Source organism: Diadema antillarum, unplaced genomic scaffold, assembly GCF_040938485.1.
Source record: "Diadema antillarum isolate AM-2024a unplaced genomic scaffold, OU_Dant_1.0 scf00000177, whole genome shotgun sequence".
Lineage (NCBI taxonomy): Eukaryota > Metazoa > Echinodermata > Echinoidea > Diadematoida > Diadematidae > Diadema > Diadema antillarum.
Window position 1 is genome coordinate 635,786 of NW_027271066.1, and position 27,165 is coordinate 662,950.

At 40.1% G+C, this 27,165-nt stretch overlaps 1 protein-coding gene across 1 annotated transcript; it reads left to right on the plus strand.

Moving 5' to 3' along the window:
- The first annotated feature begins 19,702 nt into the window (after window positions 1–19,702).
- On the plus strand, window positions 19,703–23,136 carry LOC139722917 (pseudouridylate synthase PUS7L-like). Its single transcript, XM_071634199.1, has 4 exons — window positions 19,703–20,639; window positions 22,024–22,208; window positions 22,438–22,448; window positions 22,761–23,136. Exons 1-4 carry the CDS (start codon window positions 19,703–19,705, stop codon window positions 23,134–23,136), a joined length of 1,509 nt encoding a protein of 502 aa, XP_071490300.1.
- The last annotated feature ends 4,029 nt before the right edge of the window (window positions 23,137–27,165 follow it).

Below are 27,165 nucleotides of genomic sequence, written 5' to 3' on the forward strand. Positions count from 1 at the left end.
GATCATTCTGCGTGTAACTCGTGAGAACCGGATCGCCAGCACAGAACTTGTGTAGAGTTCTGTGACCGCCAGTTATCCGGGCAGTGCCGTAGCGCTAACACTCCTCTGAAGCTGTTTGTGCGATGCGGTAATGCGTGCATGCATGCGAGCGGTATATTGTACAGTGCCGACAATGCGTGATCACAGATTATGGTACATGAGGCGAGGATGTACGACTAGGACTAGTAGTATGGTACACGAAGACGGGTTTGACATAGAACAGCCATTGCAGGAGGGAAACAAGAACAAATACGAAGACCATAAACAGTGGTCAATCCTGCCGGAGGGGAAAAAAAGACGAGTATAGCTGCGGCAACTTTGAGGCGATCAGATATGCATCAGTATACTTTGTATACTACTAGGCGCTGCGTTTTACTCACCACCGGCCACCCTGGTTAGATCGAGGCTCGTTATGCAGCGAAGCACGGATTATACATACAGATTGTACGCGCACACAACTTGACAACACTGCGGTGGTGAGAAGTGACTTGCTGTGCTGCCAAATAAGACAGTAGTTCCTACATGATATTTTAATGTAGTTAGATATTTTTAATATTGTCTGAATTCATATGTTGGTAAACTCTCGTGATTTTAGAGGCTCCACCACAGTGCTAGACTATCACGCGGACTTGCTATGAGATAGATGACATCTACCTTGTAAGCAGCCTTAGCATGCCCTGTTCAGCAGTCGATCGTTTTACCAGGGAGGTGGTTTACCGGGGAGACGGGAACTCTCTATTCATTCAGTACTGTACATGAAGGAAGACATTACCTCAACCAGCTCCCAGCCCGACCAGATGCATGCAATACCCGCTCGCGCTGGTTTACGTTTGGAACAGCAACACACACACACACACACACACACACACACACACACTCACATACACACACTCACATACACACACAGTACACACACACACACACTCACACATACTCACAAGCACACTGACACCAGGGAGTGTTCCAGTCCACCTGTCTTGACACGGGTACAGAAATAGATCGAACGTTTATTGACCTTGAGTCGGGTCAGACTCACAAAAAAAGAGGAAGAAGAAACCACGCCAGAGATGGAGTGATCAGATTGCAGGGAGAGAGAGAGAGAGAGAGAGAGAGGAAGAGGGAAAGACACATTTTCACAAACCTGCCTCGTTATGACGCAATCGTGGAGAACAGTGCCAGTAGCTCCATGATACAGTCGAGGATGGAATCAGAGCTTGAAGCTCCTTGATGGAATAAAGCCCATCCCATACTCACGACTATAGGACTGACAGAGTTTGGATCCTGAACAAGTCACAGCAGCTTCAGCATAAACGAGTTGTTTTTTGTTTTGTTTTGTTTTTTCAAATCCAAAGTCGGTCAGTCATAGTCGTGAGTCGTATTCCAATAGTGTGCGGCGGGCTTAGGATATGTAGGTCACTCTTTGGCCTTTAGTTCGGCCTGCACTAATTTATTCATTTATTTATTTTATTTTATTTTTTTTTTTGTATTTCAAAGTTACGTTGGTGTTTTCATTATGCAGATGGTGCATTATAGTAGGCCTATGATAAGTGGCCTATTGGCCCCAAAACATGATTTTAGACTGAAAATAATCCGAGTTACGTGTTTGTTTTTTTATTTTTTATTTTTACATACAGATTATATTCAGATTGACAGTGTAAATCATTAATCGATTGATTTTCAAGGAAAATGGACTTACCGGATTATTTTTTTCTTTCGAACACGCTCTTCTTCCTTCAGAGAAACACAAAACCTCCACATTCAACTCCAAAGGGAGGAAAATCAAGCTGCGCATACCGAGGTTGAGGTAACATAAGTAAATCCAAGTTCTGTGAGTTTCAGAGGAATATCGCAAGATCTTGTGGGTGGTATACTAGTACTTTAGTAAGCTTCAGTTTGATTGTAGTTATGAACTACCTATTTACGACGCCAGTGTAGCCACGGGTATGAGCATGTCGCTGTAATAATATTGTGCGACACAACAGAAGCCTGCAACATTGTGTGCGACATCCTCGAGAATTGGCGACATGCATGTTCTAACTATATAAGTGTTATCAAATTTGTGAAAAACACGTGTAAAACTTGTGGGACGACAAACTCATATGTTGGCTGAACTCTATTTCATTTTTTTTTAAAGAATATTTTATTCTCCATCAATGGTATTTCGTTTATGCATCGATACAAGGTACTCCATCATCTCTTTATTGTTTTAGGGGGTTTCGTGTTGACAAAGTCGAGTATTTGGCTGCAAAAATTGCGGTGAGCTACCTGTGGTGTATGGCTGGTGCGTGTTCCACGTGTTTATAGGGCATAGTGAAAATTCAAGGAAAAAAAAACCTACAACCAAACGAATTGAAACAGAACGCGCAGTGGTACGGGGAAAAGACACTGCGTGCGAACATCTTCATAAAAAAAAAATAAAAAAAAATAAAAATAAAAAATGTCGCTACGGCGACAGGTGTATGCCTCCGCAATAATGCAGGTCTATAGTACAATGTCTTGACCATGTGTGATGACAGTTTCACACAATTGGCAAGATATTAAAATGACAGGTTTGCCACAAATGTGCTGAATGTTCACTTTCCTAGAACTATCAATTGGATGAATGATTAAAACGTCAGAGTGCAGGTATTTGGGGGAACTGATGATTTTTACTGGACTTTTGACCCTTTTATAAGTTTATGCATTGAGTAATTTTCAAGGTATTGAGAAAAAATATAAATTCAGTATCAAATGGTAAAATATTATTATCTAAACCTGGCCTTTGACCTTTGACCTCACAGTTCCAAAGAGAATCACTGTTAGGTAGAACATGCATAAATATGTAAGTTTCATGATAATACCTTGAGTTACTTTGGAGATATGGAGGAAGAAGTGCAATTTAGCACTTTCACTTGACCTTTGACTTTTGGCACGAAACTTCCCGCAGAATATATATTGGGTTATACATGCATACATCAAGTTAAAAAAATCCTCCAGGCATTGCATAAATATAAGAAAAGTAGTGATATTTTGAGGAGTTGACCTTGAACTTTGACCCCTGACCTTTGACCCATGATCCCCAACTTCCCTAGATAATCACTGCCCATCGGTTCATATATATACTAAGTTCCATGAAGATACCTTGAACCATTTGCGAGATATGGAGAAAAACATGAAATTTCAACCTTTTTTCAGAAAATAACCTGTGACCTTTGACCTTTGACCCCGTGACCCTAAAATCCAAACAAAGTATTATCCCCCAGGATATACCCTCATACCAAGTTTGATGCAAAACCACCTCACGGTTCTTGAGATATTGACAAAAACAAAACGGGACGGACGTACGGACGGACGTACGGACGGACGGACGCCCCGAAAACAATGCCTCCGGCCACTTCGTTGGCGGAGAAAAGAGAAAAGAGCAAAATCCCACGATAGCAAGGTGCCACAGACTTGGCAAAGAGGGGGAGGGGGAGGGGGAGGGGGAGGGGGGAGGGCGGGGGGTAAACCACAAATCCGCGCGGTGGCGCATTCCTGCTGAGGTCATAAACAGTCTGGGGCCTGCGGGAATGAAAAGGATGTTTCGAAGCGAGCTCAAGTCGAAGACTCCGGGGAAGACCACTGGCAGGATTGCAATCGTTACCTGATTCTACATTTCTTTCAATCAATTGACGTAAAATAATGTCATTTTTTCTATTTTCTTTATATCTTTCCTGAAATATATCCCACTGCCCTCCAAAGGGGGAAGATTCTCTATCATTATTCTTTCTTTTCTGACGGTGACTCAGAGGTGCTTGATTATAAAAAGGGATAATCATGTTACTGTTCGTCACTCTGCAAGTTCGTTGTTCTGAGAGAGAAACACTTTCGTTATTTTTATGGTTCCTTGATTCGAACACGGGTGTTCGTTCATCCTGAAACGAAATAAATTTCGTACCACGTATAGGACCTAATTCGTTTTCAGAATAAAAATGTTCGGATTATAACTAACGCCTTCATATTCGGAGCAACAAATGGATCTGGAACAGGAATTTGGGGACCCGGATTGACGAACCTTATACATGACGTGTACTTATCCCCCAAAGTAATGGATACCGTGCAAAGAAATTAACGATGTCAAAAAGGGAGATTAGTTTCCCGCCAATTCCCCCTTCCGTCAATACTAAGGCTCCTACTTCGGAAGTATAGGTCTGTCTCTCGTTGCTCGATAAAGAAAAAGAAAAAGAAATGAACAACGTCAAAATAAACAAGAACAGAATAAACGCATGTTCGCCTATCGTGGGGCATCTATGCAATACTGTTACCTTGGATGATATCCTCACCCTCACCATCGTGTAATTCCTATATAAGAAAGCAATTAATAATTATGTTTTGCACTGGATGTTATGAAAATGTATGTGATCTGGTATCCCGACGTAATGTAAATGATTATGTTACATGAAGAGGGCTGTTCGTGGGTGGTATTCGAATACTGTTTTGTATAATTATGATTTCGTTATGTGTAGATTATGTGCGTATAATAAGAGTTTCATTTTAAATGGAGTTTCAATCAATTTTATTATTCATGTCAAATTGGATTCCTCGGAAGACCATCACGACCATGAATGCCGAGTTGCGAGCAGGGCAATCCATACGTTTACCTTTGGTTATAATACCATGTTATTATAGTTGAAATGTATCATTGTTACCTTGGGACTTTACAGTGAATCATTTATTAACAGACAATCAAATATCTCCCACTGCCCAAGGGGAAACATATCAAACTAAGAATGACATTCATTTTTGCTTTTAAGATTTCCCCTCCCGTCTGACAATAATTTTCTGAAACATCCACCAGTGCCGGATGTAGAATGTTTATTCCGAAGGTGATATCCGACAATGAAGTACAAAGGCTTGATACTCCGATGAATTAGAATCACAAGCTTACGCAATGCTATTTTACGAAGAACACTCTTCGGATATATGTTGAAGATTAGTGCCTAAACATTACCTATAAACCAAAACAATCGTAGCATATGTATACTAGCTAGGCCTTCTAAATAACCAATAAAACATTTAAACGAATTAATAATTGCCTATAAATAATCGGCAGCACCCCTCAAGTATTTCAAGAAACAACTATATGTCTTGTGCAAAACAATTCCTGCATATTTTTTGAATGTGGCAAGATATAATGCGAACATGAGATTGTGAGTTATAAGAACAATTTCAATATTGAGCTGAGTTCAGCAGATGTCATGAAATATCTTCGGATCTCGTTCATGAGGACATGCCAGCAGAATTTGGGTAAATGAAATGCAGCCATTTCCACTGGAACTAATGGTAGATCAATGTTATTGCCGTATCCTTGGAGTAAAATGTCGCCGGGGCGCGGGACAATTCATTGTGGTGTCTTCGAAGGAAACATCACCGGAGCAAGTGTTGGTGGTTCAGTCGTCGGCGGAGCAATCATTGTCGACGGAGCAGATGTCGTTGGGGTGATGTTGTGGAGCACATTCTCGCGGAGCGAATTAATGTCAGTGGAGCATAAAGACTGACCTCTCTTTGATACATACGTATACTCATGGACACAAAAGAAACATTAGCCAATGGTATAAAGGGTATAGTGGTCGGACATTTCCATCGCCTTTATGTTACCATTTTGCAAAGAATCTACAAATTTTAGTAACATACATTCACCAAAATTAATGTCATACCGTACATTTCTGGATGCTGAAAATAATTAGAAGCTGACCTATTTCACTCAGCGTGACAAAGGTGAAAAGTTTACGTTTTCTCTGTTGTTCCGGATTAAAGAAAAACAAAATAACGTCACCATGATTAATTTCCTATTATGACAATGTGTGGGAAGGGATAATGTGTTATTCATATTTTTTGCGGTACATCAATGATCATTGATGCGACTTGACTTGACATCATCTTGAAGTTCATCAGGACGTGTTTCCAGTGACGTTCATTTACTGGTGCTATATAGGGACAGCATGTCATGTTTTTACGGAGCGTTGTTCAATCTGTTAAAAACAATATAAAAACATACATAACGATATGTGCACAGGAAATTACAATCCTCTGATAATTTATGACAATAATAATGAGATGTGATGTTTATGGCTTATTTGCAATACATTGCACTCCCGTTACAACGAACACGGTAATAACGAAGCAAAACTTCTGTTCCCAAAATGTTCGCCATTAAAGTCTGTGTTAAAAAGATTCGCTTATAACGAACACGTTTATAGCGAAATTTTCGTTATAACGAAGTCTTTTCCGAGCGCCACTGACAAAGAAAAACAAAAGAAATGTGCTCTGTTATATTAACGAAATGCGGATCGCTTCCGAAAATACGTAGCGGAACAAGCATTTATAGCGTCTCTGCGTGGGCGAATGCTTCACAATACTGCGTTTTCGATCCGTGCGTCACGCACAAGTTTTCGAGGAGAACTTGCATTATTGTTAAACAATCTGACAATAATCTGAAATTGAGTAAGGTTCCTTATTACAAAACACAAAGATTCTGATACACCTAAATGTCCGTTAGTTCGGAAATGAAACAGTGTTTGTTCACGAACATTTTGGCGTTATTCCAAAGATTCGTTATTCCGAAAAAAAAACAAAAATATGGTTCTTATTACGACGGTGTGTTTGTCCGAAAATGATAGGAATTCCAAACATTCATTAATTGGAACATTAAAAAAACAACAACCTAAAACAACAACAAAACAAAAAAAAAACCCAAAAACAAACAAACAAACAAAAAACGTTTCGTTAATCCAGAAAAGAAAAGGTAAGTCCACTAACAAATCTTAGGAATTGCAAACCTTATAATCGTCTTATAAGAAAACTGAACCTTCGAAATACGTAACCTGTGTCATTTTTTTTTTTAATTAACAAACCTTCCACGGAATGACAAACTTTATTACATTTTCGGATTAAAAAACCTTCGCAACAACGAACCTTCGGAATAGTGATCCTTTCTCAGTTAGTAAATTACAAACCTTTGGAATGACGAACCTGATCATTTTAATTTCCGATCGACGAACCTTCGGACATTACAAACAACTTTATGCTCTCTTTTAATTGTAATATTCAAACGAAATTTAAAAGGTCCCATTCCATTTTACATAGCTTTCCAGTGTATTCAGCAAACAGAACATCATAATTTATATGCGTGGTTTCCTTGTTTTCGTGTAATATTGTATTTGTTCGGTTATAACGAAACTTCGTTATAACGAAAGAAAACTGCCCCCATGCCCCCTATAGGGTATAGTTAGTTCTCTTTTCTTTTAAAATGTATATCATCAAGGTTCTGCAGTGACCACGGGTATATTATTTTTTGATATTTGTTTTTAGGAAGGAAACAACCCCATAACGAGGGGGCATTGGTGGCACGAGAAACTGAAGGGGAAAAAATGCATGGGGGAGCCTTTTTTTTCTATTCAGCCGATTAATCCCGAGTGGGGCACCAGAAAGAAATAAAAAAGAAAGGATGCAATATATATATCTTATATATATATATATATATATATATATATATACGTGTGATACATACCTGATGGCATACGTGTAGAGCTGTCCACCGTTGCTTGTTATACCGGTCGAACACGAAGCCACCTCGATCACTATACTGATTATAGCTTACTATAACACGAAGCCCCCTCGATCTCCATTGGGATTGTGTTATGTGAAAGAGATTGCATAAGATTATGCTCTTGTCATGACATTTGTCATCATGAAAAAAGGGAAAAGACGGTCGCACAATCACAGATGGAAGAGGTCTTTGATTTGCTTTGTTGTTGTTGTTGACAAAATTGTCTCACAGAATCACCTGATAAGCAAACAAACCAGTCCTCTTCACATTAATTTTTTTCTGCCAATTCTCTCCACAAAATTGGCCGCTAAGCAAAAACAACAACAAAAAATAATACAAACAGAACCAGCACATGACTGTGGTAATCAATTCCATCAAATCACCTGCCCAAACAACAAGCAAACATGTTATACATAAAACGCATATTAGGCCCTACTAATTGTAAAAACAAACAGTCAGTAAAACAACTAGAAAACATAACATTTCGGAATACGTCTTTCTTGGTCAATCAGGCCTTCGCATACTACGCTACGAAAAAAAAAATAAGAAAAAAATGTCCGGCATAAGATGCTACATGCCAAGCGTCAATATCCATGATAGGCCTATGCCTACTCTGATGGCAACGTTGACCATGTAGATAATCGTCATTAACAATCGGATTTTCTATATTATGTTAGTTAGCGATTTTTTTTCTTTTTGACTAGACAGCCCATTCATTGTCAGAATGAGCAAAAAAAAAGGCTGTGAAGACTTTTTTAAAAAATAATTTCTTTCATTTTTTTGTTTAAATCTTGACCTGACAGCACATATGTCGAGAGAAGTGTTTTTCTTCGATAAGCATATAAACATGGCAATTGAACATTATTCTAGAAGAACGCTACATGTATACCATCTTGCAGCACAGTTCCGTTACACACTCTTTGACTGCACACAGTACACAGGTACCACGTGAATGGAGCAATGAAGCAAAAACAAACAAAAACGAAAACAAAAACCCGAAAACAATAATAATCTAAACAGGATTAGCATTTCTGTACAATCTGTCGACAAATCATCTGCTCAAACAAAAAACATTGTCGCGTTCTGCACAAAACGCATATAGGCCCTACTAAATCTGTAAAACAGCAACAACAAAATAAATAACCCGAACCTTTCGGAATCCATATAATTCTTTGACACTCAGACCTATGCTATTTACGCTAAGAAAAAATGGACAAATGGAAAAATGTCAAGCATAAATGCTACGTTGCAACTGATATACGTCGATGTAGGGCAATTTGTCAATCAGCTGCAATGAAAACATCTCGACGGAAGAATTTCATGAATTTGAATAAAATTAATGCTTCGTGCCAAGCGTCATGTACTGCACCAACTCTGGCAACGTATAGTGTATAGACGATCATCAGTAACAACCGAGCTGGGTTTGTTTTTGTTGTTGTTGGTTTGTTGTTGATGTTTTAGTTAGGTTTAGTCGGCGATTGTTTTCTTTTTTTACTTGACAGCTGATTTATCGACATAATCGGCCAAAAAAAGGAAAAAAAAGTGCAGACAATTTTTGATTTCAAACAACAAAACCCAAAATAATATTAATAGTAATCAAAACAGGATTAGTGGTCATCAATATTATTCTGTCAACAGATCGCCTGACAAAACAAAACAAAACAAAACGAAAACACAATTAAACACGTCTTCCATAAAACGCATATAGGCCCAACTAATTTGAAAAACAATCAGTAAAAGTACGCTGAGAAAAAAAGAAGAAAAGGAATGAAATTAAGAAAGAAATGCTCAGCATATACAGGCTGAAGCGTCAACTATGGCAACGTTGACCGTGTGTAGATCATCAAGCTGTTTTTACTTCTGTAGGTTTAGTTGACGATATTTAGTGCATTTTTTTTTTTATTGGACTGCTCATTTAGGCTATGGACAGAGTTGGCAAAAACGATGCAAAGATTGTTATTGATTTTTTGATTTGGCTTGTCAGCACTTACGGCGAGAGAATTGCTTTTCTTTCATCATAAATGATATAGTGTAAAAACCATGGCAAATTGAACAAGACCCTGTCGCCATTACACGCCGGCCGCAGTAACTACGCACAGAACACAGGTAGGCCCTACCATGCTGGACAAACAAATCAAGAAAAAAAACAACAAGAAAACTCTAAAACGACAATAACACAAACAGGATTAGCAAATTTGGTTGTCAGTTCTCTCGACAAATCACCTGACCAACAACAAACATGTCCTACAATCGCAAAACGTATCTCAATAGGCCCCACTAATTTGAAAATTACAAACAATCAGTAAAAAAAAAAAAAAAACAGAAAAAAGGCAAAACAAAAATCCTTTCGATTTCGGATTATGTCTTTCTCTGACAATCAGGCCTATGCAACTAAAAGATTAAATAAAAAAAATTAAGATTAGAAATGAACAGCATGTGGTACGTGCGGAAGCGTCAACATCTACCGACTGCATGGCAACTTTGGCTGTGTAGATGATAATCAGTAATAAATACATGAGAGCTGTTGTTCTTTCTTAGGTTTACTTGGCATTTTTTCTTTACTTGATTGTGTGATCATGTATCGTCACTAACAAAAGGATCGTTTCCCTCATTTCAGTCTTGTTTTGCAGATGTGCCTTTTTCAGACAGAAATGTCTTTGAATAGATACAGATGATGAGGAGCAGCAATACCTGAGATCATGAGAAATTTTGTGTCAATCATGCACGGCCACCTGTAGGCCTACATCTCAAAAGCGTCTCAAAGACAGTTTTAGCATGCTTTAGGGTACTGCTTTGATCCCATGATTGTCACCGCAAGCAAGCCGGGAGAAGAACAAGATGGAGATTCGATAAATCTAAAACTATATGCGCAGAAGAAAATAACGCAGAAAAATCAAATGAAGTGAATGTGCAGTCTTGAGGTGTATGTTAGGAAATCATACCTCAAAGCAAACACTTTCGCTAGGGAAAAGCAGGCAGTTTTTAAAAGAAATAATGGAAGAATGATTGTCACTTGTGATCTCAATATTTCACTTTTCCGTAGCATATTCCAGAGCACAAAAAAAAAAGAAGGAAAAAAAAAAGGGATCGGTATTCGTAGAGGACAGGTATATCCTGTAGGGAAGGTATTATGCGTGTGCAAAAATGTGTACGATGAATGTCCTTGTACTAGTAGGCCTATATTAGGTCCATGGCCTGTCAACAAATCACCCGACGAACAACAAACATGTCCTTCACAAAACGTACAGGCCCACTATTGTTTACTCTTTTTTTTTTTTTACTTGGAAGCTCATTTATCGACAGAATAACAAAAACACGAAAAATGGGAGGGCTACCTTTGATTGTTTGTTTCAGTTATTTTATCTGTTCTTGTCAACACATAATATGGCGAGAGAATCTTATTGTTTATTATAGCATGAAAACATGGCAATTGAACATGCATTTCGGACCGCCTCTATATAGATCTGCAGAACAGTCCACTAACACGCAGCTCGCAGCTGGTCGTATGAATACTAACAGTACCCAAGTACATAATACGTGTAATACGTTAGTAGCTTGCAACGGGGCGAACGAACGAAGCCAGCTCGCTTGCCATGGCCACGCATGTACCATCCACTAGTACAGTGATTGGCATTGTCATAGCGAACGGAAGCCAGTACAATATCGCCACGGACTACATTGTTCAGTGGACTGAATCCACTCTTTGGTGGAAGCATGACTAGCAAAGAGTATCGACTTTTTGGTGGAAGCAGGGAGGTCTCACCTCCCTGGTGGAAGGCAAAGAGTGGGGAAAGCGCGTGGGGCATGTGTACAATATGGGTACTAGATAGCATGCTCATGGCCACCCACGTGCACAGTATACGGTTGGCCCATCCATGCCCCCATGATACGTACACACAACATACACCGCACAGGGGTATCGTTCGATCGTACACTACTGGACGTCGGACATAAAACGCACACAGTGGCTATACACACAATGTACGCAGTTGTCGACAGCTTGCTCTGCTATAAACGGATCGCGGATCGTAGCCTCTGGGATGCGATCGCGCTTGTGTACAGTACACTTCAGTAGTATATCACAGAGCTCTCTCAAGACTTCTGTAAGTAGTCAGTCAGTCCGCAGCGTGAGCGAAAACGCACGTATTTATTCAAGTCGTATGCACGGCTGAGCGGTGCTTGCATACGTAATGAGCAGATACATGGTCATGAATAAATCCGTGTAGAACGAGTATTTCTCGTCAGTTTTCGACACTTTTAGTATCGACTGAAAGAGAAAACATAAGCAAATATGCTCATGATCAAAATAAACGGAAAAGAAGAATAAAGAATATCAAAATCCCTCTCGAAGTTCGGTATTGCATTCAAAAATATTCCTTCACGTTTGACGCCAAAAAATTAACCTGAAAATTTTCATGCCCCTCTAAAATATGGTGAAGACTATGTCCGCTAAGGTATATAGTATCACAATAAGGGCACGTTTTCCCATCTTCATTTCAATACGGGTCAGGAACTAGCAAAATTCAGAGACATGTCTAGCGTCGAGTTTAAAAAGATTATCCTCGCATTCGCACCGAAATTCCGGGTCTGTGATTGGTCGAAATCTGTCGCAAGACGCGGCGTGTCGCATTGCGTAGTATCCATTGGCTGCTGACTCAATGCTGTGAGTTTTAAATGTTAGGTTCCAGATTGTGATCGAATTTTCACTCTCTGTACAAAACTTGAACTTTACAAAGGAACCAATGATGTGTATGTGAGTGTGCACTTACAATGACCCTGAACAATGGACCTGGCTGCCACCTGTCCCGAGCTCTGCTGCAAGGCACATGAATGCTTAATCAATTATTCATGTGGATTGCCCCGAGCACTAATAGTCTGAATTCTTGACACAGGGTGAAATGCATGCACATGAAAGAAGTAAGCACATGTTTCCATGTGCTTGCACACACCACATTTCAGAATGAACAAAGACTAGCTGCGATAGTGGAATTCCTCATGAAACATTCCAATCCTGGCCATTGTCCACGACCATTGTCTGGGTGTCAACAACACATTCCACGCGTGTTCATTCACTACCCCACTTCCAGTAAGAAAACATAATTTGCCTTGTTTTCAACAGGAAAATTCACAACCTTAAAAATGGTGCCCCTCTTCGTTTTTTAATTGATCATACTCGCTCAAGTTTCACGATTGTGAAATCGAAGAAATTACGGAGATCTATTTTCAATACCAGTCAGGAACTAGCAAAACATCAAACTATGATCTAAAAGCTTCTTGAACATTGGCAAAATAATCGTTTACTTTGATGCTAAAATGGACTACTATATTGACATCAAAAATAGGGAAATTAGGTATCAAATTAATGAGCATAATCAGCTCTATAACTTACCCAACCATCCTGGGTACAACAATGCACTGTGAAAGCTATGAAAGTTGTTATTGCGACCTCTGCAAAAACTCTCGCAAAGTATCGCGAAATCTCGTCAGTCTCAAGGGCACAAACTGCGTAAACGTGATTCTGAATAAAATTGTCGTTCGTGCCTCATTATCGCACACGCTGCGGACTGACTGTAGTATAGTATCAGTAGTATCCGAAAACCGACTTTCTTCTCGGGACCGCAAGGGGGCGTTGTGAATCATGCGCTCGAGACCAAATCCTTCCGTTTTAAACGAGCCGTTATTTTGCGAGAGTCACTATTGCAGTTTTCATCTAAATTGACGTTCTAGTAATCAAACATGAGTTATAATGCTCCCTAAGCATCATACTGACTAGCAGTTATATCCTGATACTTTGAATCATGGTTTCACTCGGTGAAATGCACCTTAACAGGAACTCCATTTTATCTTTAATATAATTCGGAGAATCGATTTGTCTGTGGCGCTGGGTGATTTAGCCCAGGAATTTGTTCGTTCGTATTCTGACCGGTATGTCGTGACGGCTTTTAAACCGGTGATATAACAAACTTTTGATGCAACAGACCCTCTCTATCGAATGGGGTTTTATACGTAAAATACAGGTAACATTAGAAAAAATAAATAAATAAATAAAAAAAAAATCCGCCCGCCCAACCCTATTTTAAAATCTCATGTTACGCCAATACAACATATTTTTTTTTTGGCCTAATTGGTTGCCCTAGTCTAAATTTACTAGAGTTCTACATATCGACCACCCTTTTTGAAACCGACCGCATAAATTTTACAGAATGCTTAACACGGTTAGTATAGGAATAACGCATGCCGCGGAGTTGTTTAACGAGTATGCAGTGCAGGAGAGGTTTCTTCTGAGCATGCGCACTCCACACGAGCCAGAGGCGAGTGTGGAGTGTGCATGCGAAGAAGAAACCTCGAGTGCACTGCATATCGCTGAATGTTCAACGACGGGAAAATGCGTTTTTCCTTTTATAAGATGGCTAAGTTAAGTAATTTCAAACGCGAGGTGAATATACCTTGTATGAGAAAGAAATAATGAAATAAATCAAATATCAAAGATTTTGAAATTGTACTTACCGTTGGAAAATGGTCCAGAGTAGGCTTTCTCCGAGATTATCCCAGCTTGTGCTGAATACTGTAAAAGTGGATGTTTTCGCGTGACTAATTTTTCGCGCTTGGCCGGGTCGGAAGAGTTTCGTGTGTTTTTAATTCCACGGAATCAAGACATCACGCACAGGCACATATGACAAGCAAAAATATTCGCGTGCTTTTATTTTCGCGCTAGTTTCTGGTTGCGTGAAATGCGCGAAAATTTGAACACCGTGAAAATTTCCACTTTTACAGTAACCGTGCATTAGACAATTTGGGTGCGCGAAAATCCTACGGGCGTGCAGGGATAGACACTTTTCGCGAATGATCACGTGGTACGCTTTGACCAATCAGCAAGCTGGAAATTACTTAGCCATCTTATAATACGCACTGCACTGCGCGCAGAGCACATAAAATTGAATTGGCTTTGACCATAATAGGGCGTTGATGAGGATGTGTGGGAAAACGCGAAAATTCACTGTTCATTAGCCTAAATTTAATGGTTTTAATCATGCAAGGACAAAATTTTGAATGAATATTTTAACCGAATCGTAATGTAATGTCAATGGCATGCATTTTCTGAAAAGCTTCGTACAACACGATGTTCAATACAACTCGGTTTGTGTGCATTGTCAATGCAAAAACAGCGGTCGATTTAAAATAGGAGCCGCACCGCGGGGAGCTGAACAGAGGCCACGCAAGTTCGACGGCGATATTTTTGCACTGAAACTTCGAATTGAAAAGGGAACAAGGGCATTTGATAATGCTGGATTTTCTCAATCACGGAGCGTTGTAGGTTAAGTTTTTATGTGAATTTCAGTGTTAAATATTGTTATCAAGCAAATAAAAATTAGGCGGTCGATGAGTAGTTGGTCCAACCATACAATGAAAAAAGAAACACAAATTTAAGCGCCAGTAGAAGTGTCTTATTTTACCAGAAAATGGCTAAACGATACATTCCATAGACCACATCTAACATTAATTCATACAAGTTGCGCACTTCCTTATTTTCAGATTCATCCCTTGTTTGGTCTTGAAACAATGTTTTTCCAGTATGAGTATGACTAGAACCTACAACTGTACAAACACAAGTTCATGATTTCCATTCTACCTCCCATTCAATCATTCATTTTTGGATGAAACCTGCTTTGCGCACGTGGCACTTTGCGCATCGGCGATATGAATAGGCATTAGCAATTGAATTTAGAGTCACTATGTTCTTAGCCTTTGAACAAGGTCCATTTTCTGCGCTCTGTGTAGTGGCGAGCGAAAGGGTTCGAGTGAAATACGTCCGCAAGCAGAGAGCGGTTGGGCGCTACACGGACGACGGTGTCTCGCTGCAAGAGTGCCTGGCCAATAAGGCTATACTGCTGTAGGGATTTATTTTGAACCATTTATTACCACTGTATCCCCCCTTCTTGTTATTACATGTACCACCCCTCTACACACCATCACACCAGCCCATGTACATCACAGCCACACATGCATCCATGCACCCTACCTATCACAGACACACCATACATCACATGACATTTTCCCGCCATTTCACTTTTCACCCATTTTCCGTATAATACTGAAAACATGCCCAAATCATCCAAGCCTGCACACCCATTTACATATTATGAATATTTAGTCTTAACCATTGTTCCCTCATTTGCATGTTTTGTTATGATGATTTTGTATGAATATTTGTTACAACTCAAATTTACATGTAAACCCATGCCAAATTATGTGAAGAAAAAATGGCTACAAGGCAGTTAGCCAGGAGACTCCTTCCAAGTAACACGTGTGCTGCCCTGTCTGCTTTTGGTATGATGAGTTGCTAGAGAACTAAAAAGAATCTGAGCCCTACACTGCTACTGGCCAGCTCAAGTGCACAGGTTTCAATCCGTTGTACGGAGCTGTTGTCGTCCTCACAGATTCCTCTAAGACGGAGTCATTTAATAAATTAAAGTTGTCAGTTTGGACAGAAATGGACTATTAGCGGTTCCAACCAATTGTTCATGGTCATCGTATCCTGTTGTAAATAATTGGACTACATCTGTTAAGTATAAGTTGAAATTTAAGCCCCCGTTCCACTATCACGATTTGGACCCCGATCTGTCCCGATCTAGCAGATCGGGAGAGAGCGGCAAAAGCGTACGGGGATCGGAAGCATCGTAGCAGCAGCGTGTGGAGGTCGGGGTTGGAGCGGGCAGTTTTTCAGATCGGGAAGAAATTTTGAACCGGTTCAAAATTTCTTCCCGATCTCCCCGATCAAAATTGACATATTTTTAATCGTACGGCAAGCGGGGAGAGCGTAGTGACAGCGTAAACGCAGCGGGGAGAGCGTAATGACGACGTAAACGCAGCGGGAAGAGCGTAACAAGGTCTTTCTGAGCGTAGTAACATCGGCACAAGAACGGGAAGCAATTTTAGCTGTAATTTTCGAAGAAGAAGAAGAGATGAAGAAAAAGAAGAGAAGAAAGCAGCGAAGCAGCTACCCAAAAGGCGAAGAAAGAGAGACTGCATGTGATGCTGAAAGAGGAGGAAGAGGACATAGCAGAATTTTGAAGAATATGAAATCATCTACAACTGGAGGAAGACGGACTATAAAAGCAAGGACATCAAGAAAAATCCTTCGAAAAATCAGCACGTCTTTGTTTATACAATGCATTGCTGCAAAAGAACCGTGAGTTGAGGAGGCTCTTCAAGTTCAAGTTCAAGTTGATTTATTTCACTTCACGTCTTCCAACAAACAAATAATAAAAAATACAAAGAAACACTCATATACACAGACGTCATGAAATCAGTACCACAATGCGATGAACAGAATAACATTGTAAAAGAGATACAGGCAAATCATCAACAGAGATACAAATAACAGTTACGTCACTGTGGTAAATGCATACAAAATATTGCTGGAAATGGAGGGGACTGCTAAAAAGCAGAGCTTGTAGTATCAGAATGCAGTCCCCTCATAGAGAAATATACATAATTGCAAAAAACAACAGCAACAAATTTCCCTAAGCGGTAGTAAAAAAAAGACAGACAGAGTAATACACACATACATGCACACATACGGACGCACATTAACAAACACATGGCGGCTCTCTTGTAAGGAAAAAATTGATGAGAGGATAGAAAGATATAGTAGTGAAGAAGGTAGTAAGTCCGAGGTGGACAAGGGGGGGGGGGGGGGGGGGGGAGGGGAGAGGAGAGGGAAATGGTGGGTCATAACCCGGGCACTGGAGGCACAGAAGCACGGGCTCACTGATGAAGAAAGAGTAGTGAGAATAACGAAGCAACAACAACTTTGAAAATCAAAAGTAAAAAAAGAAGAATGAATCTTCGAGGTCCACAGTATATTTCTTCGGTTCTGCATGCTAATAAGTTGACTGACTGCTGACCCACAGTCGAATCGGGGTACATCGGGGCACATCGGGCACTTTTCAGCTCTCTGAACGGGGTAAGAGCGTGATAAGATCGTATAGATCGTTCAGAGCGTAGATACAGCGTGCATTGATCGGATAACATCGGCAACATCGCACTAACAGCGTAGCTACATCGTTCTAAAGCGTACCGGCAGCGGCAGAGATCGCTATGTCTAATTCCCGATCATCGTAGTAAGAGCGTAGCAAGCACTTGGTAGTCGTAACTGCAGCGTACTTAGAGCGTTCTAACATCGTACTGTGTCCAGATCGACTCAGGTTTTACCCGATCCTTCCCGACCTGAGAAAATTGTCAAATCGTAGCGAGAACGGCATAGTGGAACGGGGGCTTTAGCAGCAATACTACTCCGACAAGACCTGAATCCTATTTTCTGCAGCCCGAATGCTTTGCGTTTGGGCCAGTCACAGTTCGAGGAGGGGTTATGTTTTCTTTGGCGTTTGTCCATGTGCAAAATAAGTCAAATAGTTGTGAAGATTTAAATGAAATGTTACAGGAAGCGTTGATATAACACATTTACGAAGTAACTGATGATTAAATTTGGTAGTGATCGGGCAATTTTTGTAGATTTTATGATGGATTTTCAATATTTTGGCAGGTAGGGTCAATGAAATTGGGAGTTCAAGCCGAGCGTTTTTTAAGGTTTTCATGAATTACATACAGTAAAGTGTGTGCTCTAGTTTCTGCCAAGGCGAGGCGGTCACGCAGCTGGAAGTTGATGATGTAGCAAAAGGCTTGTATCCTCTTCTATATTGGGAAATCGGGCAAATTTTAGCACAATAAATATATGTATGGGTGGAAATCACTGATCTCTTGGGGTGCATTCGAGTGCTCTAAAGCGAACCAAAGCGAACTGAACTTCTTCTGGTTAAGCCTGCCTCCTTCAACAGATTAAATAAGCTGAAGATTCTTGCAGACTGTCATTCACATTATAATGTAGATGTAGTACAGATATTTACAAGCACATTAACTCTTTATAAATGTGCTATGGTGGAAACCCCCTGTGTGCTACATTATTTTGAGTACACCAACGTACATGTATAGTCATGCTTTGGGAAAACATTCCGTTTTTCAAATCTATATTGCTTATATAGATTTCTTTTAAACTTGATATGTTGTGAGAAAAGTTGTAGAAAAAATGCCAAGCTTTGTTTGATGTAAATTGAACGTCATCTCTTTGATCGTTTTTCTTTCAAATGACCGGCAGCTACATTATTGCAAAAGCATGACTTTTGCACACAAAACAAATACAAAAACGTAAAATTTGCAAGCAAATTCAGCAGGGAACACTGCTTTCTGGAAAATCACCACATAAGATGCAAACTGTATGTGAGAGGAACGGAGTCACGATTGAGAAACACTTTCATTGTATCGTGACATTTGGCGATTTATCCATCGGTTTGCGTGAGTTTATGCTTTTGAGCAGAATATGCGAAGTGGGCACGCCATCAACTGAGTCAGAGGTGCGAACGTGGCACATAAAGAGTTAAACAAATATGAGGAACAAAGACGAGCCATTGTGATTGACCCAACCATTAGTCGGTTACGGAATGCTCCCACAAACTAAAGCGTACCGTACTGAACTGTGCCAGATTTGGAGTGTTTGAGCACTTTGTTGAGAAAGCGTACCCAATGAGTTATTCTTTGAGGAGGTCAGGTATTTTGTAGCAAAAGGGTCATTTACCTTTAATACGCGCTTGAACTACTTACAGATGTCCCGAACAAACCCCTACCGCCCTAGGTCTATGCAGTTTTAACCCGTTCCATATTAAATTCTAAAATGCCCATCTATAGACTTAATACACAGGCCACCAGGTTCCCATACGAAATGGGTAAGATGAGCAAAACATCTTTTTTTTTCAATGTTGAGTGATACATTTCCATGGTAACCACTTTTTTTTCGTTCAATGAAAAAACCTACCAAAATACTGTGGAATGAATTAATTCCCTCAGGTTTAGGTGGGGGTATTAATCACATTCAATGATCGTTCTATTTGAATCAGGTCCTAACTCCTAGTACTGTGTAGCCCCTGCAACTGCCCACTTTTTTACCACCAATTTCTCTTGCAGGTATACTTCCAACTGCAAGCACTGCTACTACTGGTATTCTCACTGCTAGCTGTTGTCCAGGTGAGTTGGGGAGTAACCATGTTTGGCATTGAACGTTTCATGTCCACCCATGAGGGCTTCATGGGTAGGATCAAGAGTTTTCCTGAAGACTTTGTTGTCACCGAGATCGCAGAGGATGAAAAATTGGCATGTGTTGGAAGCAGGGATGAAGACAAAGTGCATCGAGAGGTGGGTCTGCAGAAAGAAAGACACAGCTATCGGCCAGCTTTTGACTGTGCCATCATGGACCAAAACAGTATAGAAATCACAGAAGATAGCATTGATGAGGAAGATAATGAAAGTAATCCACATACATCTGCTTCATGTTCAATGCCAAAATTATATCAGTCTGACACACCAGAAGAGCAAGAAAAACAATTATATCAAATTCTTGGGGCAGATGTGATGACAGCGCTCCAAAAATTTGCAGCCAGGGAACTGGAAATTCTTCAATCCACTTATGCACAGGAGGGAAAAGCTGGAAAAGTTCTTCCTGATGGGAAGAATCCCAAACCTCTTCGAGCCGATCTCAACTTGGGAACTTTCACCAGAAAGGATGTGCGGACTATCATTCACAGGTCCGTGCGACACCTGTACCCGCATCTACGAACAGTGAACCACAAAGTGCCTGGTGGTGGAGAAGTAGAAATTCACATCTCACAAGAACCCATAGTTCTAGCATTCCAAGAAGCGAGAGTTGCCCTCTCGCGAGTGCTGGAATTCATCAGATACGTTGAGGCGAGAGAAAGCGAACAGACGTTCACTTTTGGTAGCGTGAACTCCAAAGATCAAAGAACCTGTTTGCATCGTCTGGTCGCCAAGCACTACGGCTCTTTCCTGGAGACCAAGACGTTTGGAGACGGTCAGTCGGGTGAGGACCAAGACATTGTGGTGCGATTCAGGCAGAAGTTTAAGGATCGCAAGAAGAGAAAAAGGGGAGAGCAGCATGGGGACGACAGTGCAGTGATTTTTACAGGTAACTGCTGGATGAGGGGAATGAAATCAGTGAAAAATCTGTCCTAATACTAAGCATCATCCACATGACTGTTGCATTTTAAAATAAAACTTAGAAGGGAGGTTTCAATAATGTTAGGTTTGATAAATTTGCTTTCGTACTGATATTTTGCATCAAATTCTATGCCATAGTGTCATAGTAAGATGCAGTCTTTGGAAGTTCACCATCTGCAGTCAATACGCTCTTTGAGTATTTTGTCATAGCTAGTGGAATATTATAATTTTTAGCTACTTTTACACAAAGCAGAATAGAGCAAAAAGGTCTGAAAACTTATTTTTAATCTCGTGAACAAAAAGAACAAAAAATCATGTGGAGTATTCAGATACTAGTAGAAGAGCAAAAATGAGGACGGGCTGGCAAGTGCATCCACTTTTTTTCCACAGTAAAAGTCTGGTGATGAGGCTATCAATCTTGGTTGGTTCTGGAACTCAGCTATGAAAAAGTACAAAATCACACAGTCACTTTGTGTTTCCTCGGGAAATGTTCAGATCTGATATGAAAGCCATTTTTATGTCGTTTTTATTGGTGAGGTTTTATGTCCTTCATCCTGTTGAGTATAAAAAGGCAGTGACATGTTTTAGAGTTATAGTACTAGGAATTTGTCAGGCATTGCTCTAATGGGTAACATGAAGTAGTTAAGGTTCGTTTGCAAGCTGGTAACATCCCTGTTTACCTGGTGATCAAAGTTTAGGGAATAGTGGAAAAGGAGACCCCAAGTTCAGGTGAAGTATTTCTGTCTGTCATTTTACATTCATGAGATACATTTGTGTGGTTGCTTTCTTCCCATTGTCACAAGCAAGTACAAGACACAAATAATTTGGTTGGCTTACATATCAAGTGTTTAATGGTATCTAACCTCAAAGATATTACATAATATGCTGAATGAAGACACAGTAAGCATTTGCACTTTGGAAACTATGTAATTATTACTATCCAATATTGTGCATCGTATTGGTGGCATGCTGTTCTTCGCAGCCTCCATCATTATACAGTCATTTTACACTTCTAACTCTGCACGTTAATATTCTCTACTCAACTTGCCCATATTGCATTAAAGATACTATGGATTAAATATCTACCTTCGTCGTCATTTTTATTGCTCTCTGCAGTGTCAGCAATTTGCAATGGTTTCCCAGAATATTAATGAACAGGTTATTACCTTGAGTGCACAATTGAAAATCCCACTCTACTGTACTGTGAAGGCATCATAAATGGTGAATATGTAGACTGACAAATGATTTTATGAGGATGAACTTGAAAAGGAAATCTGCTAAATGTCTTTGTGCATCAGTATGACTTGATTTCGTGAGCATGTTTCTAATGATTCTGATCTATTCTTCTTCAGGCTTCTGCTTACGGAAGACGAACATAGAGACGCTGGATGCCATTCAGCAGCTTAGTCAAGCAGTGGGTCTTCACCCGTCAGACTTTTCCTACGCAGGCATCAAAGACAAGAAAGCTGTCACAACTCAATTTATGTGCGTGAAAGGGATCCCTGCAAGTCGGTATGTGATTGTACACATTGAAGATGTACAAGGGCACAAATGAAAGCACAAAATAAAACAATACTAACCGTGCCCATCACATTATGCCCAGCAGTTCTTTTTTGCTTTAATTCAATACTATACAGCTGTTTGTGTGAGTGATTAAGCTTTCTCAGTTACAATAGAAAGGACATTTTCAAAGTGTCATCTGGAAATAATGCTAGACAACTCTGAAAACAAACTGCTTCTTGAGACCCATGATGTGTGTGTATTAGCTGTCAAATCTGTGCGCAGTAAAATTATGGGATACACTGGTTCACTGGTATTATGACATTAGAGGTGTTTTAGGCATACTATGCTTCATGATATGTGTTGCGTTGCTGGTTGGTGCTAATCAGAATTCTCTGTTCGAAATTCTATAAGTCATAATTATTGCACAATTAGGTAGCATTACACAAACAGTATACCAATATCAGCTCTATACAGATGTATACAGACATTGGTGCTTCACCATTATGATCATTGCAGCACTGATAAGTTCACATACTTGTATGCCTTTTCTCGTACTTAGTTTCCAAGCTTCTACAGAAGAGACTAGGCTGCCTGCTGGTCTTCAAGTAGGAGATGTGCATTCGAGGAATGGACCGATCCATCTCGGGCAGCTGTGGGGAAATCACTTTGACATCGCGCTGAGGGACGTGCAAGTTCAAAAAGGGTTGCCACGTGTGGAAGGAGGGGAGACTTTGCTGGAGGAGGAGACACCGTTGGTGGAAGCCATCACAAGGAGCATAGCATGTGTCCAGGTTTGTGGTTACCTCTCGAGTTGCAGTGAAGAAAAGGAGCCAGGTCCATCTAGGACTGGGGCCAGCATCTTCGTCTTGAGAAAGTGTAGAGAAAGACAGCTTTATGTTTCCCACAATGCTATAAACTACTATGGTGGACTAAAAAGGCTAGAGAACATTAGTGCAAGCTGATGTGTTTGTCTCTCATTTCCAACCCCATGCCTGTGTGCCGAAACATCTTTAATTGTCGTATCTTCTTGTGTGCAATATTAGTGTTACGGGTGGATGTGCAGCTAATCAACAGTGAATTTGCTCATCACCCCCCCCCCCCTCCATTATTTGTGATAACATTGTCCTCCACAGTAAGCAATCCAAGAAACGTCTGTTAAATTTATCAAGCAATGATAGTTAAAGCAAGTTGAGAGGTTGTACTCTGAGATGGGGGGGGGGGGGGTCCTTAAGAGTAAATGATATATTTGTGAAGTTACCAAACTATCAAACAGCCTCCATGAACTCATTGCGAGCGACAAGATAGAAAAAAAAAATTAACACAAAATGTGATGAAATAATAGACATTGATATTAGAAATTTTAAAAGTGCAGTCACAGAGATAAGCCACATTTGTTTCACACTCGGTATGATAGTTCATCAGTGCAGAATCCCTTATTGAGCGCTCTTGCAATGTGTGTGAGGGGAGCCTCCCTCAGTGGGCAGTTGTCACACCTGTGAAGGATGCATTCTTATCTTCACAGATGACAAGATGCTTTTCACATTCATCCAGTGAAGCGAGAACTTCTTCAGATGCTTGGGCACATTTCTTCTTTTCCCAGTCATGGAGCTTCAATTTCGATGCTTCTCCTTGCCTCTTCCTATTGATCGTTATGAGCTTCGACAATACGACCTCTTCAAGGCCAAAGAATGCATCTTCATCTAACGGGTCTTCAGCCAATTTCGAAGAGCACTGTTGAATCTTGTGATCTATATGCTGATTGAGATTCACAATGTCTTTCGTCAGTGGAATGAGTTCAACCCCATTCCTCTTTCTCTCGTTTAGGTTTCTCAGTGCATTTGACGACAATTCCAGCCATCTCACTTCTATGATTTTCATTAAGCCACTGCATTCACTTGCTTTGGTTCCATCTCCACTTTCTAGCGAATGGGCAAGGTGGATTTCGGCTGCTTTCTTTAAGTTTTGTCCTGATCTTAGAATGTGACTGGGTGTCTTGTACGTATGAGTTGTTGGGTTAAACCCAGCAATTTCTCTTGCTGCATCAAGAAGAACTGAAAACTTTTCTGGTTTCATGCAATCTGACAACTTGCGACAAGATGCGTCTTTTTCTTTCACACAGATCATGATTCTGCCCAATTGTCTCATTTTCCCCCTAACGTTTGAAAACTGTTCTTTATCTGCCCCGGCTTTTGCCAACCAATGGCTACCAAAACGGAGGATCAGATCATCTCCTAGTGCTTCTTGTCCACATTTATCTGTCTCATGCCATCTAACAAGGCTGACATATCTTGCATGTCCTTAGAGTATGTGCGTAGGACTTTACTCGCCTTTCTTACTCTCTTCTTCTTTTTGCTTGCACACTCTTCTTCTCCCTGAGCCCTTGGCCCCACAGGACAGGAATGTTTCCAGAGACTACTTTTCAAAAGTGTGGCATAGCAAAATTTGCAGTAGTCGTAATCACTGTGCTGACTCTCTCCTGAAGGACGGTGAGAGACAATAAATTCACCCTTGCCTTTTAGGACTACCTCTCGATTGTGAATGTAATTCCCCATATTCCTAAGAACTGTGAGCTTGCTTTCTTTTTTCTTTGGATCACATTCATTTAAGTACTCAATGACTTCAGTTTTGTCTGGATGCACATTTCTTAGGTGCCTTGCTATTTTGGCATTGGCTTTGTGACAGTAGTAGCAATTATAGTATTTCTTATCATATGTCCTTTTCCCCTTTTTAGTTTTAGTGACTTGAACTACAATGATTTCGTGATGTTCTACCTGATTCCTTTTTTGAACGTAGGAACAGAGTACAATTGCAGTATGTGTACTGAATTAGACCTGCGCAACCTAAACACATGCTGAGAGAGTGTACACTTCAGAGTCACCATTCTGTATGAGATGTGAAGGGAGGGGACATTACTTCTTCTTCTTTTTTTTAAAGTAGGAACACCCTTGTAAAATTACACTTCATTTTATAAGTTGAAATCAAACTAAACATGCACTAGAAGAGTGCACACAACTCTGTCTGAATAAAAAGGATTGAACATTTTTACAGTATAAAAGGCTGTTTAAACTATGATTCTGCATTATATGAACCGTCTCTGACAACTGAAGCCTCACTCCCTGAGTGATCACTGCTATCTAGGCATGCTTGGTTCGAATCATGATGAGAAATGTCTGTGTGCAGCTCGGGACTGTTACCTTGTACTTCTGTTGAGGATATAATATATAATGAAATGAACTGTTGAACACACTAACATTCCAGGGACATGATCCTGTATTAGGGGTGTAAAGTGGATACATTTTCTGTTAAAAGAAGGACCGTAATTACCAAATAAGACTGACACCAAAAAGTATGTAGTTCATTATTTCAAAACAAAATGCCTCCTTTCTACACACCTCATTTTACAGAACTTTTACAATTATTGAAAAAGACTCAACTATAAAACTCCTGGGGGGGGGGGGGGGGGGGGGGGGGGGACAAATGGCCCCAGGACTTTAAGCTCTCAAAATAGCTCTGGTAACAAAGAGATCCTAATAAAGTTATGGCCTGTCGCCTTTTATCATCACTTTTTTGGATATCTCAGCTAATTTGAAAATTGAAAACCAATTTTCATCAAATAAACGTTGAATCCTTCTTAAAATTACATGTCCTTTCATATTTCATAAGAGGTTTCTCATTATCTCACTTAGGAATGTTCAAAACATGAATCCCCACCTTAACCAGTACTGTACAGTCCCTTTAACTATGATTCTGCATTATACGAACCGTCTCTGACACCTGGAGCCTCACTCCTCGCATGATCACTGCTATCCGGGCATTCTTGGTTAGAACCATGATGAGAAATGGTGTCTGTGTGCAGCTCCGGACTGTTACCTTGTACTTCTGTTGAGGATATAATACATAATGAAATGAACTGTTGAACACACTAACATTCCGGGGACATGATCCTGTATGCGGGGTGTAAAGTGGATACATAAAAAAAAAGGACTGTAATTATCAAATTAAACAGACACCGAAAAGTATGTATTCCATTGCACAGAGTACAAGTACTGTAGACGGGAACTTTCATTCATCGAGCTGCGCGAGGCGAGAACTCGATGTACGCGGCCTTGATCGATGGAGCTGCAGGTATCGTCACGCATGTACAGTTATTACAGTTTCTACTTATCGCAAGCTGGCGCTATTGTCCTTTGTGGAAAACACTCATTTCTGACTTTTTACAACTAACTGGGGACAATTTCTTGTAAAATTTTTGTTACATTACATATCACTCAAAAGGTTGAAAAAAGGGTGCATTACGAGCGGGGACGTCCCCACTCTGCGTGTGTCCACACTTGTTGGGTTAAAAATAACAAAAATGTCCCCCACATGTCGGTCCATACAGGCTCACACACACACACTTGATATATATATATATATATATATATATAATATATATATATATATACACACACACACACACACACACTTCAGGTTGGGTTTTACAGGCATCCACATCAAAATGCTTGCACCATAACAGACATAGCATAAAAGTACACAATCACTTTTTTGAAGTAATCTACTAACACACGTACACGGAATACAAACAAGCCAGGTGCATGCACATAGCAGCCAAATGCTTACTAACTCAGTCATCAGAATATTATAAAGTCAAATAATGAAACAGTCATTACAGGAACAGTTTGAATTCAAATGAAACTGAATTTTAATAAAATATGTACAAAATACATGAAGATTGTACTTCATAGGTTTTGATGTGTCTAGAAAGAATAGTACACAATTCAAGGATTTGAATTATGAATACGTACATGTGTATATACTAGTATACACAATCAACATAATACAGAATGAAGGAAAAACGCAGAACCTGTGTTTCCGATCGCCCGCGTCTTGCTAGTAGCTGGTTGCCCTTCCCTCGCACTCGATCACTTTCGGAATGGCCTGGCGAGATTCCCGATGTACTTCCTGCACTTCTCTGGTGTCATATGCTCCCT